The sequence below is a fragment of the Micromesistius poutassou genome (genome assembly GCF_964030765.1).
Source record: "Micromesistius poutassou genome assembly, chromosome: 17".
NCBI classification, from domain to species: Eukaryota; Metazoa; Chordata; class Actinopteri; order Gadiformes; family Gadidae; genus Micromesistius; species Micromesistius poutassou.
This window is the reverse complement of record NC_140287.1, coordinates 12495061-12512769: the sequence shown is the minus strand read 5'-3', so window position 1 is coordinate 12512769 and position 17709 is coordinate 12495061. Positions and strand designations below refer to the sequence as shown.

Sequence of the window (17709 nt, the reverse complement as noted above, 5' to 3'; positions counted from 1 at the left end):
GGTTCACTGGCTCTTTTAATATTAAGAGTTGAGCTGTAATCTAAGTCACAGGAGACTGGCGTTTCTTTTCAGTGCGAGCTGGAGTTATTGAGGAAGCAGGACATGCAGCGCGTGCAGGAGCTGCAGCAGACTCTGTCGGAGCTGGAGAGAGAGGGGAGGGAAATGGCCGCTCAGAGGCTGTCCGGCTCAGCCACTGCACAACCCGCTCATCACACCAGAACTGGCCTGACTGCCAGCCGTAGCGCCCAGACCGACGACACGGTACCCGGGCATCAGGTATGGAACGGACCTTTATGGGTTTGTTTTCATCAGCACAACAACCCAGGGAGATTGCTGAAATGTTATTGATTGGATTTAGATCCTTTATTAAATCACCCCATTCTTTGTACTTGGAAAACTAAAATGTATTTTTAATTTAATAATTATGTATTCAATAATAAAATAATTGTTAATTTGATCTGTGTTAATTTTTATAAAAGAAATGTGTTAATTGTTTCAGCAATTTTTATAAAAAATAAAATTGCTGTAGTGAGGAATATTTGTACAGTCATTTAACTTAAAACTAATTTGAAATCCAACTTTCTCAGGCCGGGTCTTCCACTGGGCTGGTGCAGACGCTGCTGGGGGAGAACTCTGAGCTGACACAGCGCGTGGCGTCCCTGAGCCAGGAGAGGGTCACCCTAAAGCACACGCTCGCCGGCCTGGAGCGCCAGCTGCGCCGCGCCGAAAATGACCTCGCCAAGGTCGCCATGGGAACGGAGAACAGACCCATCATCGGCGACGCGGTCGGCAACAGCAAGGTGAGACAGCGATCTTGAGAATGAGCAGAACGATGGATTTAACTGAGGGCACTTCCGTCGAAACTTTTCTCCTCTTTAGAAACTAGCGGTAAAGTCGTGAATATATGTTGCTTTACTGTTTCCTTCGGAAAATAAATGTATTTTGTTCTTTTGTGATAGCTTTTTTTTTAATCCCCAATAAGATTGGATTAAAAACTGAAACTGTAACAATTGATGAGTAGAATCCTCTATATACATGGGATAATTTGGAAGAAGGACAGAGCATGCTATGCTTCACTAATAGTCCATGGGCCAGAGGCCAAAATTGGACTTTTTGGTACCACTCAGAGTGGCAAAGTCTAGTAACATTTTTTGAAAAGGTACATGTCCATAGATTATATTTTGGTATGATAACCCATCCTAAGTGGTAGCTTTTTGACAGTTATCAGCTCATAAAGTTATCAACCCCCTGCAAAAAATAGGCCTCTAAACGCCGGGGGCATATTTTGTTTTGTGCTCATTTTCAGAACTTTACTCATATGTTATGAGGGCATGTTTGGTAGCATTTTAAAGTGTACAATCCTAGCTTTCATTTAGACCTAGTTTTGGGCCTATCTAAAAAATATAAAGGTCACATGGTCAAAGGTCAAACTGTCTCAACAACATTTTTTCCACTATTTTCGCCTAAACTGTAGTCTTTTTTATAGCACTGTGAAATGTAGGAACAGCACTGACACAAATAACAAAAACTGAAATACTCACAGGACTGTAACAATTCAGGAAATGTTTAATCTTCCCATAATATCCTGCTATGAGGGAGGATATGGGTCTTTAAGTGGAACATGGGCCCAGGCGAGAATTGACAATAACTGCTAATTATTTGGTATTTGTCACAGAGTTTTTATTTAGATTTCTATATATCTTTGCCCTAATCATCATCATCATCATCATCATCGTTGTTGTCCAGAGTTAAGACAACTTCTTCATCCTCCTCAACCCTCTGATTTGTGCATGTTTGCAGTTTGCACATTTTCGTGCAGTCAAGATTGTTGATGAGGCAGGAGAAATCTGGTAGTCTACAGGTCTTCACACACTTGCAGGCCATGAGAGATTTTATTTAGTTTTCTTTACATCTTTGCCCTAATATCAGCAAGTATTTGAAAGGTCAAAGAACTAAAGAAAGTCTGACAAAATGTGCAGAGTTAAGAGCAGATGACACCATCAGGAGCGCAGCGATCAGGAAAAAGGATACAACTTTGTTAGCCACAGTCAGTCGTGAGCTAGTGGCAGCTGAAGCTCATTACCACAGAACCTGCTACAGAGCTTACACAAAGGACCTAGAAAAAGACACTGATGAAAGTAACATGGATGAAATAGAGTCCCCATATGAAGCAGCAGAAAAAATGGCACTCTCTAAAGTGTTTGCATATATTAGAGAAGAACTGATTGAACATCATACAGTAGTCGCATTCACAGACCTGACTAATATGCTTGTTACAGAAATGGCCAAGTGTGGTGTAACACAGGTGATACCCTCAATAAAAAAACACTTACGCCGCAGAGTTGAAGCTGAATTTGGTCCATCTTTACATATCACACCAAATGACACAGGAAAGCTGTTGGTCTCACACAGAACATTGTGTCCCGGGGCAATGTTCTTCCATTGAGTGCTACTTGTTGCACCTCGATTGTCTCTCTCAGCATTCTTGATGGATGTTTTCCTGTACACATCAAACACCACATCTATTCGTGTACTCTTTCCTCCTTCATGCAAAGCAAAGTTCAGCACAGAACCAGCAATCTCTCCAAAAGTCTTGCCATCACCTTTCAGTTTCTGAACAAGGCTCATTCCATCAATGATGCATGCAGAGATTTTTTCCAATATCTTCAACTGCTGATGCTGATTTCTCTAACTCTCTAGCAAGAGCGGCCTTATTGGTCTTTCGCAGCGAACCGTCTGGATTTGAAAGTGACCAAGGCAGTGGACCAAGTGGATGAGCCAGGACATCTTTAATGTGAAGACTTCTACTTTGTGAAACAATTATCATATGCCCAAAGAGATTTCTGTCTGCTTTCAATATCAACTCCTTGTTTTGTTTTTGATTTCCTCTGTCTCTTTTTGTGAGGCTTGAGAATGTCTTCAGATTCTGTTTTTTCATTCTGTCGTGGAATTTGGTTTCTGGTGATTCTTTTTCCAAACGCTCACTTCTGAACTTCTGATATGCTTCCTCTCCAGTCTGGTGAGCTTGCAGCAGATCACTGGCTATGTCTGGTGACACAGCGATTCCTGTGGAAAGACTGATGATGTCAGACTGATCTGGACTGAGAGGGTTTACCCAGCTATTTTTCATAAGCTCTACAAAGGCATTCACATCAGCCCTGTCCTTCTCTATTCTGGTCTTCTGTAGATCGTGATGACTGAAACTGCCTGTAGTTTTGGTGCCTGTCATGTTCCTGAGTTGCCTTAGGTACTGACTTCTGTTTTCTGAAGTGAGATAGTATCTGGTGACTGCTCCTGCTTTTAGGCTGAAACCCTTGGTTCCTCCAGCAGTCTGGGTGTCCTTGTTTATGGTCTCCTCAATTGTCTGGTCAACTGGAATCTTTCCAAAGGGATTGTTCCCACTGAGCTGGACAGACAAACCACCCTTTGCAATGTGTGCATGAACAGCAGGATTATCAGTCTCCAGGTGAGACATTTGTGCATAGTAGTATGTCAGATATCTGGCATAGATCTGGCATAGATCTTATCATATGCAAAGCACCATGGAATGATGGCTCTTATTGCTGTAAGATGCATCATCCAATTTCCCTCTCGTGATGCTCGAATTAGACAAAGCAGAATCTCAACCATGTCCACATAGGACATCCAGAAGGCAGACAGGGGACCATTGTCTTTTCTGAGGAAGCTGAGGTACTCATTAAATTGTGTCAGAATACGCTGACATGAATCCTGCTTGAGAGTTTCCTCAAATCTTGTCTGTGTTAATTCTTCACACAGGTTGTTGGCAGTTTGCAGAGTTGTTTCCAGGTGAATAATATCATCCTGGTGATTCTCTTCTAACCAAGGTTGAAAACCTTCCCATGCTAGTCTCAAGAAAGCCTCATAGAGCAGTTTGTGGAGCCTTACTGCACGATTATACTTGTGCCCATCAATAACTCCTGAGACTGAGCCGTCAGCTATCACTCCTGCTTCTATGCAAAGGTCTCTTAGACCAGCATCTCCAAACCGTTGGCCAATTGTTGCCATGAAGGCACAGGTGGTATGGAAGACTCCCATTCTAAGGATGATGTCCTTGAGTAGCTCCTGGTTTTTCCAAGTAATTTCAACAGCTTTGGCATACAATGCCTGGTCAAAGACAACAATTATGTTGTTAAGCTGCAGAGATTTCATGATGTTTAGTGACTGGAGAAGTATCTCATTTACTGTTGATAGCTGTGTAGCAGGAGCATTGATTGTAGGCAAATAGCCTATATTATCTTCTTGTACACATGTTTCACTGTGGGTGAGGATGTTGAACCCAGTCCAGCTACATATATCTTTGTTGGAAAGACGAGCCATCAGCCACATGTGGTTTTTGTCTGCTGCATCCTTTAGACATGTGGTGTGATCAGTATCAATTGTCTGTACAAGAGGAGGGTTGGCACGCTCTCCTGCATTGTAAATAGGAAGCATCATCTCAACTGCACCAATGCTTCTCATCTTGGTTTTTGGGATACAAGGCAAAGATCTGATCTCAGCAGAATGGTCAGTGATAGGCTTTGCTTGCACAGCGATTCCATTCACTCTGTGTGATGTCCCCTTGCCACTGATTGTTTCCTCCAGTCTGTCTATATTGTCCCATGCCAATGTTGTGAGCAGACCGGGTTTGATGTTTTGTGGTAATGGGATGGTGTCTTTACTTGCTGCTTGCTTCTGAAGACAGAGGGCCGTGTCTATTTCTTCTACCTGAGAATATGATACACTATGGCCGAGTCGGTTTAGCATCTGTATCAGTTCCACATTTCCAGTAAGAGATTTGACAGCAAAGGGCAATAAAATGTGTTTTGCAGGCTTAACTTTGCCAGAGGTAACAGCATAAACAAAATCTTGACCAAAGGATGCAGTGAGCCTTTGCACTCTCTGCGATGGGTTATCACTTCCTGTGGTTTTACCTGTTAGGAGTGTCTGGAGAAACTCTACTAGACACAGAGGAATGCTGTTCATCTTTTCCAGATCTGACACATGTGGTGGCCATGCCTGAGTAATATCCTGTTTCTGGATATCATTTCTGATCTTCAGTGCCACTTGTGATATCACATCACTGCCAGTATTTGATTTGAACAACTTCTGTTCCTCTTTAAGTTCATGGAAAACTTTTACAAGTTCATCCATTTTCAAATTGTCAGGATATACCAACAGCTTTCCTGTGTCATTTGGTGTGATATGTAAAGATGGACCAAATTCAGCTTCAACTCTGCGGCGTAAGTGTTTTTTTATTGAGGGTATCACCTGTGTTACACCACACTTGGCCATTTCTGTAACAAGCATATTAGTCAGGTCTGTGAATGCGACTACTGTATGATGTTCAATCAGTTCTTCTCTAATATATGCAAACACTTTAGAGAGTGCCATTTTTTCTGCTGCTTCATATGGGGACTCTATTTCATCCATGTTACTTTCATCAGTGTCTTTTTCTAGGTCCTTTGTGTAAGCTCTGTAGCAGGTTCTGTGGTAATGAGCTTCAGCTGCCACTAGCTCACGACTGACTGTGGCTAACAAAGTTGTATCCTTTTTCCTGATCGCTGCGCTCCTGATGGTGTCATCTGCTCTTAACTCTGCACATTTTGTCAGACTTTCTTTAGTTCTTTGACCTTTCAAATACTTGCTGATATTAGGGCAAAGATGTAAAGAAAACTAAATAAAATCTCTCATGGCCTGCAAGTGTGTGAAGACCTGTAGACTACCAGATTTCTCCTGCCTCATCAACAATCTTGACTGCACGAAAATGTGCAAACTGCAAACATGCACAAATCAGAGGGTTGAGGAGGATGAAGAAGTTGTCTTAACTCTGGACAACAACGATGATGATGATGATGATGATGATGATTAGGGCAAAGATATATAGAAATCTAAATAAAAACTCTGTGACAAATACCAAATAATTAGCAGTTATTGTCAATTCTCGCCTGGGCCCATGTTCCACTTAAAGACCCATATCCTCCCTCATAGCAGGATATTATGGGAAGATTAAACATTTCCTGAATTGTTACAGTCCTGTGAGTATTTCAGTTTTTGTTATTTGTGTCAGTGCTGTTCCTACATTTCACAGTGCTATAAAAAAGACTACAGTTTAGGCGAAAATAGTGGAAAAAATGTTGTTGAGACAGTTTGACCTTTGACCATGTGACCTTTATATTTTTTAGATAGGCCCAAAACTAGGTCTAAATGAAAGCTAGGATTGTACACTTTAAAATGCTACCAAACATGCCCTCATAACATATGAGTAAAGTTCTGAAAATGAGCACAAAACAAAATATGCCCCCGGCGTTTAGAGGCCTATTTTTTGCAGGGGGTTGATAACTTTATGACCTGATAACTGTCAAAAAGCTACCACTTAGGATGGGTTATCATACCAAAATATCATCTATGGACATGTACCTTTTCAAAAAATTTTACTAGACTTTGCCACTCTGAGTGGTACCAAAATCTGGTCTGGCCCATGGACTATAATCTATATGAGGCGTATCTGTGAGAGGGTTAAGCTTCACAGACATTTGTATATAACGCCATGGATTGTGTTGATGTTTTCTTCTTTGTCTGGACAGCAATTGATGAAGACGATTCCTTTACTATGAGGTGGGATTTCATGACATCATGAACTGATAAGAATGCCACTCGTCTCTACCTTCCTCCCTCCATCAGGTTCAGCGTCTCTACGAGCGGTACCTGCGCGCAGAGAGTTTCCGGAAGTCTCTGGTGTACCAGAAACGCTACCTGGTGCTGCTTATAGGCGGCTTTGCGGAATGTGAGCAGGCCACGCTGTGTCTCATCGCCAGCATGGGGGCCCGCCCCTCGCCCGCCGTCCAATCCAAGCGCAGGCCCCTCACGCGCTTCCGGGCTGCTGTATGCGCCGTCATTGCGGTCTCAAGGTGAACCACAACATCATCACCCTTAATATGATTATTTATATTAATATGATTTTATCCTTTGATTATTGTATCGGAAGTAGAACGTTTCTCAAGAATAAAACCATCCATTCATTAAATTTTATTCTGGCGCACTTCATTGCACCCCTCCCTCCCTCCCAAGGTAATGGGAAAACAAAGTTTAAATAATAATTTAAACCTACTGAAAATATACTATATACAATATATATACAACTACAATAAGAGTTGTAGAAATATAGATGCAAATGTGAGGGAGAAATGAAAGACAGTATACGCTACATTGTTGAAACTATTCATAATTGCCACTTATGATCGGTCATTGTTCAAGGAGGAGGTCTAGGTGTGTGTGTACGTACAAGCATTTATTAATTTTCTCCATATTTAATTTTTCAGAATGAAATTCCTGACCAAGAAATGGCAACGAGCCATCAGGCGCATGTCAATATCTGGAGGTGTGAACGGACATTCTTCAGGTCAGATGAAGGACTGCTACTTGTGTGTGTGTGTGTGTGTGTGTGTGTGTGTGTGTGTGTGTGTGTGTGTGTGTGTGTGTGTGTGTGTGTGTGTGTGTGTGTGTGTGTGTGTGTGTGTGTGTGTGTGTGTGTGTGTGTGTGACCATTAACCTCTTAATACATTAACAGGTTGTCGACCGGAGGTCCTGAAGCTGCAGCAGCAGAGGTCCAACTCTGAGGCATCCCCTCCAACCCGAGACGGTAATCTCCTCTACAAAGACTCTGTGTCTACACTGGTCCCTCCGCTGAAGTCCCCCTTCAGACTACACAACAGGTTGGATTATTTTACAGAAGTTCTCTATTGGTTAGGGTTAAATGATAGTCATTTATTGACCTCAAATAGGAAATCATTTAAACATTAACTATATTAACTTTGCATGTAAGCGTACCAAATAAAATGTAATAGTTGTACAGCACTTTTTTCAAAGCTCTGTCTGGTTTGTTGACTAGGGCCTACTCTGGCTCCACTGCGATCTCAGTGCATTCTGGGACGTCCCAGGACCCTGAGCGCTCCCTGACAGACTACATCCACCATCTGGAGAAGGTCCAGCGCCGGCTGGTGGGCTCCAAGCCTGGTAAGAAACATGGCCTGGCTTGGTACAGAAGAACCGCTTGGAGATCAATACCAATTTTTATTTAATGTACAATATATAATGTACAGGGTAGTGGAGCCCCATACACCTTTAATGGTATCGTATAACGATTGCAAGTGTCCCAACTTGCAAAATGGCTTCTAGTTTTGTAGGAAACATTTGTAAGTCTACACATCTCCTTTTGGGATCTGCTGGTTTATTAAACAATGTGTACTATGGCTACATTCATTAATAGCGGGTTGTTCTCCACATTTGACTACCTTTGGCTCCTGCACCATGTCACCTCTGTGCTCTATCATCTCCAACCCAGTAAACAAGGCACACTTAGCCCCTCCTACAACAGAGACTATTATAAGGCAGGCAGCCTGTTCCCGCGATATGATTGGTTATCGGCAGCGCTGGCTGAAGGAGAACAGGACTTGGCTGTACCTCAGCTGCCTGTCGCCCCTCTACCTGAACGGCCCAGGTGAGTGTGGGTGGAAGCCGCTCACCCCACCCAAATAGTCATAGGTCACCGCTCTGAGACGGACTGCAAACAGTAGTTGATTTAACCGTGACATATTATATGACCAGGTGTGAGTGTGATTAGCCATTACAAGCCGTTTTGAAAATCTGCCTCTTCTGACATCACAAGTGGGCGTGTCCACCTAGATGTATGACGGATAGATGAGCAACGTTTGCTACAGTCCACTGGGTAGACTGGTAGACTGATCTATCCAGCACACATCTTGTCAGAAGAGGCAGATTTTCAAAATAGCACTCACACTCATCACACTCACACCTGGTGGTATAATATGTCACCTTCTAAAGGTTGACGGTTGTGCTGTCCTGGAACACCATCTCACAGAAAGGGTTTCCTTGTCATGAATCACCATTTTCTTTCACCACTTCTCTTGGGGAGCTGAAAGGTATACAACAGTTTGAGGTTCCCTGGTGCGCTGCGTTACCGCCAGGGAAGGTTGATCGAGTAGTTCTTGCACCGGTTTTGACTGACTTGTACCTTGAAAATGGGTTTTGGGCAAAGCAGCGTTTTTTGTTTGGTGGATGAAATATCGTCCTCACAGTAAGTCACCATTGCAGTCAGTGCAGGTTGATCCATCGCAACCACATAAACGCGCTGTGCAGGTGACTTGCTCCCTTGCATATCAATTCAACAAGGATTGCCAAATCTTACCCAGTTTTTTAATGTATGAAACATACCATTTGATCAAGGCTTTGTGGCTTAAATACACCTGTGTGGCATGGATCTTTGCGAGTGTGTTTTAAAAACCTTTTTAAACAAATGCTTTATTTTCCAAACCAGGTTCCTCAGCCCTTCATCTCCAAACCAACAAGTCGGAGCACTGAACAAATGAATGTGTCCTCAGATGTTGGATGTTCCATGTCCACCAATAAGATGTTTTTAGAAATGTTTTAGATTATTTTAATATATAAATGACATAGTAGATATACTTTTTTTTAAGCATTTTCTTATGGGCTTTTTCTATACCTTAAATATGTAATGCCATTCTTAATGTGTCTTACAGTTTTTACGTAGTGTTGCTTGATATTTTTCTACCTTTGTTTGGTAAATGGTCTGTATATAAATGTTTCTTGGTTTTCAATGTATAAATGTGTTTATACATATATTGAGGATGCACTTTGAGTAACAAGATCAATACAACAACCAATTGTGTAAATGCGGTAAGGTGATCATTTGTTCTGTTTTGTAATCATTTTTCTACATGCAAAACAATAAATATTTTAATTGAAACATTTAAAAAAAGAGCACAAATTAATCATTTGTTTCAAATTATATATATATATATATATATATATATTAGTATCGTGTATTTGATATCACAGGCTCTGCTTCAGAGCTGAAGTCAGCCGTCCATAACCTGTGGGTATATAAGTGAGAGCTCTTTATATTATGTAATCACGAAAGAGGCGTAATTGTATTTAACTAAGCTGTGTATCCTGTTATCCGAACCACGATTGGCTGTTCTTATTATACATACGCGCTAACGACAAGCTCATCTGCCAATGACCGGAGGCCTCTTTTCTCCATCAAAGGTTCGCTGGTTTCTATGGTCAGAATGGAGTTTCCGCCCCCTTTTTTCGATAACTGGATGCCTTCTTTAGTGACGCACGTTTTATCAGATTCAACACACCGAGGCTAGGCTAACTTGGCTTCGCAGATTGTTTTGGTTATGACACTTGTAAAATAGACCTGGCCCCTAAAGGGGACCGAGTTTCTGTTTTCTCCTATCTTTCTGGGATGTATGGATGGATAGTTGATGGAATATCTTCTCTTTTTGAACCCGTTACGGACCAAAATCGTACTGAGTGGCCTGGCAATAGTGCGCAGGTACCCGGGCGAAGTGCTGTGACAACGGGCACACACCGACCAGAGAGCCACGCCAGACCGGCTAAACGCAATTATCAAAGGTTGGTGTATGGTTTCGCTTTCTGTATTATACAACTAAACAGCATATTAACCGACCATGCTTTGCTACGTCGTATTTGTATATCACAAAATTATTATCAGCAAAATATTGGCTAGCAATCCAATACCAAATGTCAGCCAAACTAGCTTGCGTTGGCTAACCCTGCACATTTTAGCACAGCTATTCAAACGAGGCTAACTATCCTGCTGTTGATAATATATATTCTGTGCTAAAATGTTTTGTGTTTCAGTGTTCATGTCTCCAATGGCGCATCCAAGGGAGAACAACGAGAGGCGAAGCGTCGCAAGTTAGGTTTGTAACGTTAAATTACGTTTCTTTCATTGCCTTTTATTGCATTCAGCAACACTTAACCATAGCTGCACGATTGTAACCAAATTGTCTGTTTATTTTTCAGATGTTGTGTTAAGCTTTGTCAAAAAGGCTGTTGCAGGGGTAGCTGGTCTGTTAAGAAGGAATCCACCGAACAAAAACTGCGAAAGGTATAGACGATATGAAGAATCCAAGGTGTGTTAATTATCATATCTGCAATCTCACACTAGACCAACCAAAAGGGCTACCAACTTATTCCATGTAGAAGCCTGTGTTCAACTCTATTATTTATTTTCTAGAACCAACCGGTAACCCTAATGGGTATAGATGAGCTCCAAACTTCATGGTTGACCGGCACTAAATGGAGGATGGGTATGTAAGAGTCTGGAGACTCTTCTATCAGGGAAAGTTTTCCCCATAGATCTTATGATACTTGGGTTAGGCTGTATTTGCATTCATCCCTCAACACCTGTTTTGGGATTCTTCTCATTGTGTTTCTCCAAACCCCTCCGACAGTCCATAACCATTACCACATGCACACTATAAACTATATATTTGACATGTCTGTATTGTACACATTTCATCTATTTATTGAATGTCATTGTACAGTTGCATTTAGTACCTCAGTTCTTACTGCACCAAGACATCAAATGATTCCTTGTATGTGCATGCTTACCAGGGAATAACTATTTTGGATCACGGTCTGCAGATAAGGCCGCTGGTGGACCAAATGACAGGGACGGGGCAGGGAGGAGCTCCTTCCCTAGATCTTCGCCTCTTTCCATCAGGAAATACAGGCAAGTGATTCGGTCATTGGATACTCATGTTTGATTAAAATGAGCTGAAAAGTTATAGATTGTAATGGAAAACAATTGCTCTAATCCAGTGGAGCAGGGCTGTCGGGAGGGATTTTTGATGGAGGAAAAGACGGAGGGCAGTCGCTGTCCTCTAGGTCTGCCCTGGGTGTTGGCCTTGGAGCGTCCTCCACCAATGCAGAGCTTTCGCACCTTTGCTTTGGACACAACCGCTGCTACAAACCCGGTCTCACTGTGGAAGAGGTAAGTGTCCATTGGCTTTGCCTTGACTTCAGTGTTTCAGCTTTTGGTGTCTGCAGCTCAAAGTGCAATCACCTGTTCTGACTATTCCGTTACCAACTAGTTGTCATGTGTTGCTTGTGTCTCCTAGGCCATGAAGCAGAATGATAAGGAGCATTACAGGCGTCTGTTGGAGATGGTGGTGACAGAGAGGAACAGCAAAAGTCAACCGCTGCCTTTCAACAGAACAATGCCCCAAGAGTAAGTAACATTTTAAACAAATCAAATCTTAAAATACTGTTTTTAATGCATTTAAAAAGGATGTGTTAACCCCCTCCTTCCGTGTTTCCTTTCCAGCGTGTCACCTCCCCAGGGCGAGCGCAGACAAAGCCGTTTTGTCAGAGCCTTTGACTCTCTGCCCAGAATGACCGGATCCATTTCAGGTAAACCCCACTGCTGTCCCTTCTCCTCTGGGGATTCTGCTATGTGTGTTGCACATGACTTCCAAACAGTTACTCGTCTTTTAAATGTATATGTTGAAATAAGTAGGAACGAGGAGGAGCTATTTAAAGTTGATATATCCGAACTCGCTTAGAAATGTGGTTGACAATAACCAAAGCATAGCATCAATATAGAAATTAAACATACTCATGTACATGCTGCACCAACATTTTCCCTAGAGTAAACAATACTAGACCAGGATAACTCATAAGTGCATACAAATAAATAGAATATCACCAATATCATGAGAAGTGTAATTACGTTTATCAATATTGCAACAGGACATGCATTTATCTTACTGAAGGCCTTACAATTCTTTTATACAGCAACCCCAAGTGCGTACTCATGGAGAGATTCATCTGCAACTAATGACGTCAAAGACAGGTTTGTTTTTGTACTTTTCTTGTAAGTACTCAGTCAGCTAGCATTACTATGAATGCTTATGTTATTTTAACCCAATTGTGAAATGGCTGCCTATTGTCCACAGGAATCCGGACATTCTACTCACCAAGACCAATGGACCGATCCAGGATAAACATGGCAGATGGGAGAAGGTAGAAATCACCCCTGCTGTAGTCACATGAGCGGAGGGTATCGTCGCTTCAGATTCCGACCCTCTCATTGTGTCATTAAAACAAACACTTTATTTGTTTTTATTTGAAACCGCGTTCTATTACATTGCAATGCTGGTTTTGAATTCCATTAATCGTTCAGCCCTAATAGAAAATAAGGGAATTCAGTCGCACCTTTTTCAGTTATTAAACCATGTCTAGTCTCTAACATGTTGCCTCTTTCTTTGTAGTCTAACCAGAACCATCGATCTGACATCGACCTGTCCACCGAGGTGGCTACACGGCTCCATCTGGTGGACCGGAAGACCCCGGTGTTAACCCAGCAGAATGACCCACCCCCGACACATGCCAGCCTCACACAGCATAGTGACGAGGACCTGCCCCGACTCACTAAGGTCAGAACTAACAGTGTTGTGCAATGTCATTTGTGACGTGTGCCCATGTCCGGGCAAACGTCCTCATTCCCTCTCCTCTCATCACCTGACAAAAGGCAACAGGATTTTATAGTGCTAGATACACCACTTGGAAAAAAATGTAGCTTGGCAAATCAGGTTTTCAATTTGATGCACCAAATAAATGAAATCGGTTGATAAAAAAAACCTGTAACTTGGATCTCTCAACAGAATATCTTACAATTTTATTGACAGGCAAGATGGATTCCCTTAAACATCAAAATAAATGTCTAAAGGCTGAATTGTCTCATAAAGCACATGCAGTCAACTAATTCCTACAGTTCACTTATGCTGCTTTTCCACCGACAGTACCAACTCGACTCGACTAAAAAAGTACCTCTTAAATGTGGGCGGGTCGTAGAAAAGAACCTCTCCAACATGGGCGGGTCGTCATTAGGTTTTAATCACGGGTGATGCAATTCCTGGGAAATCTGAATCTGATCAAGACTATTTCCTGATTCCCGGGAAAGGTTATGATGGGAAATAAAATAAAAAGCTCAATGACTGCGCGTCTATTGTTGTCATACGGTAACGTTGATGGAGGCGAAACTCGAGCCCTGGGAAAGGAACGACACTAAAACGAAACAGCGAAACACTGATCCTCGGGAGCGGGTCCGTGGACTCCAGCCACGCCGGACACACACAACCACGCCGGACACACACAACCACGCACAGCATAACTCTACAGCCACTGGCCAATCAGTTGTCAGCAGCCTGTTAACGTCACACAAAAGTACCTACTCCACTCGCTTGGAACCCCGACGGAGGTAGTACTAAAAAAAGTACCCGGTACTAGGTACCAGGTCTTTTTTTGCCAATGGAAACGCAAAAAAAGGCGGGGCGAGTCGAGCTGGTACTGTCGGTGGAAAAGCGGCATTAGGGAACCCAAATTATGTGTGTGTGTGTGTCTCCAGGACATGGCAGCGGAAGTAAGTGCAGCCCTGAACAAAGCTGACCCTTCCCTGGTGCTTAGTGCGGCCTTCAAACTGCGCATCACACAGAGAGACCTGGCCACTCTGCGGGAGGGCAGCTGGCTCAACGACGAGGTACTCGCATGTGAGGCCCAATGGTGGAACTGTTCAATGGTCCTTCGTGGTTGCCTGCATGTTCTTGTTTTCCCCGTACAATAAGCCTTGTGATCTTTCCATCGCCTTTTACATTTTTAATGATTACAATCTTGTATTTTAAGTTTTGTATCATTTATCACTTTGTCTACAGTGTACCCTGCATCCTCATTGTACGACTTCCCCTCAGGTGATCAACTTCTACCTCTCCCTGGTCATGGAGCGCTCGTCCAGCCAGGCCGTCCCCGGGCCACGGGTCTACTGCTTCAGCACCTTCTTCCTGCCCAAGCTGCGTGGCGGGGAGGGCGGGCAGGCTGGAGGCCACTGGGCCGTGAGGCGCTGGACCAAGGCCGTGGACCTCTTTCTCCACGACCTCATACTGGTGCCACTGCACCTCGACGTCCACTGGGCCATGGCCGTAAGTCGGAGCCAGAATGCCCTAACGATTTGCAATATACTGCCTGATGAGAAATGATTCCTTTTTAAGATGATTCATGTCGTCGAAGCATTAATGGAGAGTGCTCAAGGGGAGAAGCATGTACCGATCATCTTCAGAGAAACTATGGGGGTTCATGACTTCTTAGGGAAATGTTACATTGTAGACCCAAACCACTATAGAAAACATACACACATCTAGGTGGCGATAGTAATGCAAAATTATACAACAACTTTCAATGAAGGGAGGGATGGGGGCGGTCTCTCGATGCAAATAGACTTCATACAAAGGACTATCAAATGATCTAGTGATGTATAATTGCTGATTTTATATTTTCCATAACGAATCCCACATATTGGGTTTAACTCCACCCTTTTGTAATATTGTGTTTGTTATGCTTTTTTGTTTTAGGTGATCGATCTAAGAAGCCAAACAGTGAAGTCGTATGACTCAATGGGTCAGAGGCACGATGACATCTGCAGTCTTTTACTGTGAGTCTACAATGCAATCCTCCGCACCTTAACTACAGTTTGTTAGCCAACGATAAATATACGACATGATTGTGTTTTCAGAATTTTAAGATATCACCATTGTGAAGGTTGTGTTAATTGTAATTTGTTAAATACGCTGTTGGTTATGCCTTTAAATAAACATCTACATCCTTGCTTTTCTCCCCAAGAATCTTCTTGAGGGAGGAGCACAAAGTCAAGAAGGGAAAGGACTTGGACACTTCAAGGTGGACCGTTGGCAGTTTACGGGCCAGCGTAAGTTCCCATGGACCGCAAGTTGACATTGACACAATCTGGTGAAAAAGATTGAGACTGTATTTCTTCTCTCAAGACTAACCTGACCCTTTTTATGTCCCCATGTCTAGGAGATTCCCCAACAAAAGAACGGCAGTGACTGTGGTATTTTTGCATGTAAATATGCAGACTACATCTCTAAAGGAAGGCCCCTCACCTTTAAGCAGGTAGATGTTTTATCTAGTCAATCTTACTCCAGAGGAAATAGTTCTTACTTACGTAACTGGGAGACGCTAACGATTTCAGTGAATTTTCTGGCAATTTTCTTCAACATAGACCTCATCTGGATAAGGCAGGATATACTGCGTTGGCTTAGAATTGCTACTTTTGTCAAGCTACGACTAATACGTTTTTAATCTAAAATGGGATGAGACAAAATTAGTCTGGCAATGTTTGTTTACATTTATGTGTACATTCGCGATTTAAAAGTAGCTTTTGTATGTACAGTATGTCCCATCCTGTCTTGATGAAGTGTGAGAATTTTCTGATTTTTGATTTCTTTGCAACTCCATGCCATGTTTTTTGGCATGTTTTTTTTATCTACACATTAGTCTTGATGTTAAACACGTGCCTCTCCTCTTCTTTCTCTTTAGTGTCACATGCCCCTGTTCCGGAAGGTCATGGTGTGGGAAATTCTCAATAAAAAGCTACTCTAGAATAGTGTTGGTTGCAGAATTCTATCAAGTAGCTGCTTAGAACAAGGATATTCCTCATCGTGGAAACCAGCTTTGCAGCTTTGTGCATAATAATTGATGTACTATGAAGATTTCTAAATGGACCAGAAATTGAAATTTAAGCCCTAACCGGCCATTCATATTTTGGCGTCCGAAACTGGCTCACTGGTGTTAACAGACTTAACAATTTCACATTGGCTAATCTCTGAGTTGTAATTAGGGAAGTTATTGAAATGTGAGAACAGTATATGTTAACAAGAATTTGGCACTACTGATTGAGATTGAGTTTTGATTTATATTTATCTTTGGATTTTTTTTTCTGCTTGAATACTGCCTGAAGTGCCTTGATTGTATTATTTTTTAGCAAACATTAAAGGTGTTATATATATTTTGTATATCTTTTTAAATCGGCTCCAATGAAGAATTTAGTTTTGTTCATACAGTTGTTCCCTTGGTCAAGAGATTCCAACTGTGTGTACTGGTATTAAAATAATGGAGATGTAAATTAGTCACATGTATACAGCAATGAATTGTTGCAGTATCAGTTCCAGCTCATTTGACTTTACTACCTTAAATAAATTAAGCATATACATTTGTCCAAGATTTTACTAAATTCTGTAAATGAAAGAAGAAGCATGTGTCATTTCATTAGTTGCCTAGGTATGAATGTTTGTATTGGTTTGTTGGCAAGCATGGTAGTTCCTTGCTTTTCCTTTTACTAATCTAAATCTGTGATGGTCCATTCATGGTTCTTTCATGCAAAGCTGCTTAGGTATACTACTGCATACATCTGCAAGTTCAGATTTATGCAAAAAGAAAATGACCTTTCTGGTAATAAAGCATTTATTTTGTTACTGGTGTTGAATTTTTTTTTCTTTAAGCGTTATAGAATGTTTCAAGTTCTGAATTTGTTTGTATTAAGTGTTAACTTTATATTTTCTCTCTGGGTTCATTTTGAGTCTAGGTAGGTGATTCTGGTTCACTCATTGGATTTTGGAAACATTATCTGGAAACTAGCAGTAGGGGGCGGTACTGCAATTAAGACTATTTCGGGGCGGTCTAGTTCTCAAGTTTCAAAATAAGGCATGTTCACTGTAGTCTAATCTGCAGAATATTCGTCCATCAAATAAAATAACGGGTTCGAGATATCTAGGCAGAGAATCCTGATATCTAATCCCGAGTTGAAAAACGATTGGCTGGCTGCACATTCAGAGGGATGCATCTGAGTGTATCCGATAGTTATATTCAGTGTATGGACTTCTCAAGTGTGCGAAATACGGGGGGGCTGCCCCCCCCCCCCCCCCCCCCCGATTAACCCATGAGATCCCCTGAGAGCCTCAAAAGCAAAATTTGAAGGGGGGTCTCAAATTTCGTCCAAGAAAA

The 17709-nt window shown here is 42.1% G+C and overlaps 2 protein-coding genes across 5 annotated transcripts in view; both read left to right on the top strand.

Moving 5' to 3' along the window:
• The window catches only part of pcnt (pericentrin), a 48349-nt gene extending 38565 nt beyond the window's left edge, over nucleotides 1-9784 (top strand). For all 3 annotated transcript variants that reach the window (XM_084482444.1, XM_084482443.1, XM_084482442.1), the window contains 7 exons: nucleotides 73-276; nucleotides 588-800; nucleotides 6682-6908; nucleotides 7320-7399; nucleotides 7568-7712; nucleotides 7889-8013; nucleotides 9335-9784. In XM_084482444.1, coding sequence (XP_084338570.1) covers nucleotides 73-276; nucleotides 588-800; nucleotides 6682-6908; nucleotides 7320-7399; nucleotides 7568-7712; nucleotides 7889-8013; nucleotides 9335-9378 — 1038 coding nt within the window. In that variant the 3' untranslated portion in view covers nucleotides 9379-9784. The remainder of the gene's footprint in view (nucleotides 1-72; nucleotides 277-587; nucleotides 801-6681; nucleotides 6909-7319; nucleotides 7400-7567; nucleotides 7713-7888; nucleotides 8014-9334) is intronic.
• A 375-nt stretch (nucleotides 9785-10159) lies between these two features.
• senp2 (SUMO specific peptidase 2) lies at nucleotides 10160-17180 on the top strand. 2 transcript variants are annotated; one of them, XM_084481766.1, is made up of 17 exons: nucleotides 10160-10461; nucleotides 10711-10772; nucleotides 10876-10985; nucleotides 11090-11162; nucleotides 11500-11587; nucleotides 11677-11848; nucleotides 11976-12085; nucleotides 12182-12267; nucleotides 12652-12709; nucleotides 12813-12879; nucleotides 13128-13292; nucleotides 14264-14395; nucleotides 14604-14831; nucleotides 15261-15340; nucleotides 15529-15613; nucleotides 15724-15819; nucleotides 16246-17180. In XM_084481766.1, exons 1-17 carry the CDS (start codon nucleotides 10292-10294, stop codon nucleotides 16306-16308), a joined length of 1845 nt encoding a protein of 614 aa, XP_084337892.1. In that variant the 5' UTR covers nucleotides 10160-10291; the 3' UTR covers nucleotides 16309-17180. The 2 variants fall into 2 exon arrangements, with proteins under 2 accessions (XP_084337892.1, XP_084337891.1); XM_084481765.1 differs by having other exon boundaries at nucleotides 11470-11587.
• Nucleotides 17181-17709: the final 529 nt, after the last annotated feature.

What these genes read in the sequence shown, in the direction of transcription:
- senp2 (XM_084481765.1), top strand. Translation starts at nt 10,292, where the DNA reads ATGTATGGATGGATAGTTGATGGAATATCTTCTCTTTTTGAACCCGTT. An exon ending in GCTAAACGCAATTATCAAAG is followed by an intron (nt 10,462 to 10,710) that starts GTTGGTGTATGG and finishes TTTGTGTTTCAG; the next exon opens with TGTTCATGTCTCCAATGGCG. An exon ending in GACGATATGAAGAATCCAAG is followed by an intron (nt 10,986 to 11,089) that starts GTGTGTTAATTA and finishes TTTATTTTCTAG; the next exon opens with AACCAACCGGTAACCCTAAT.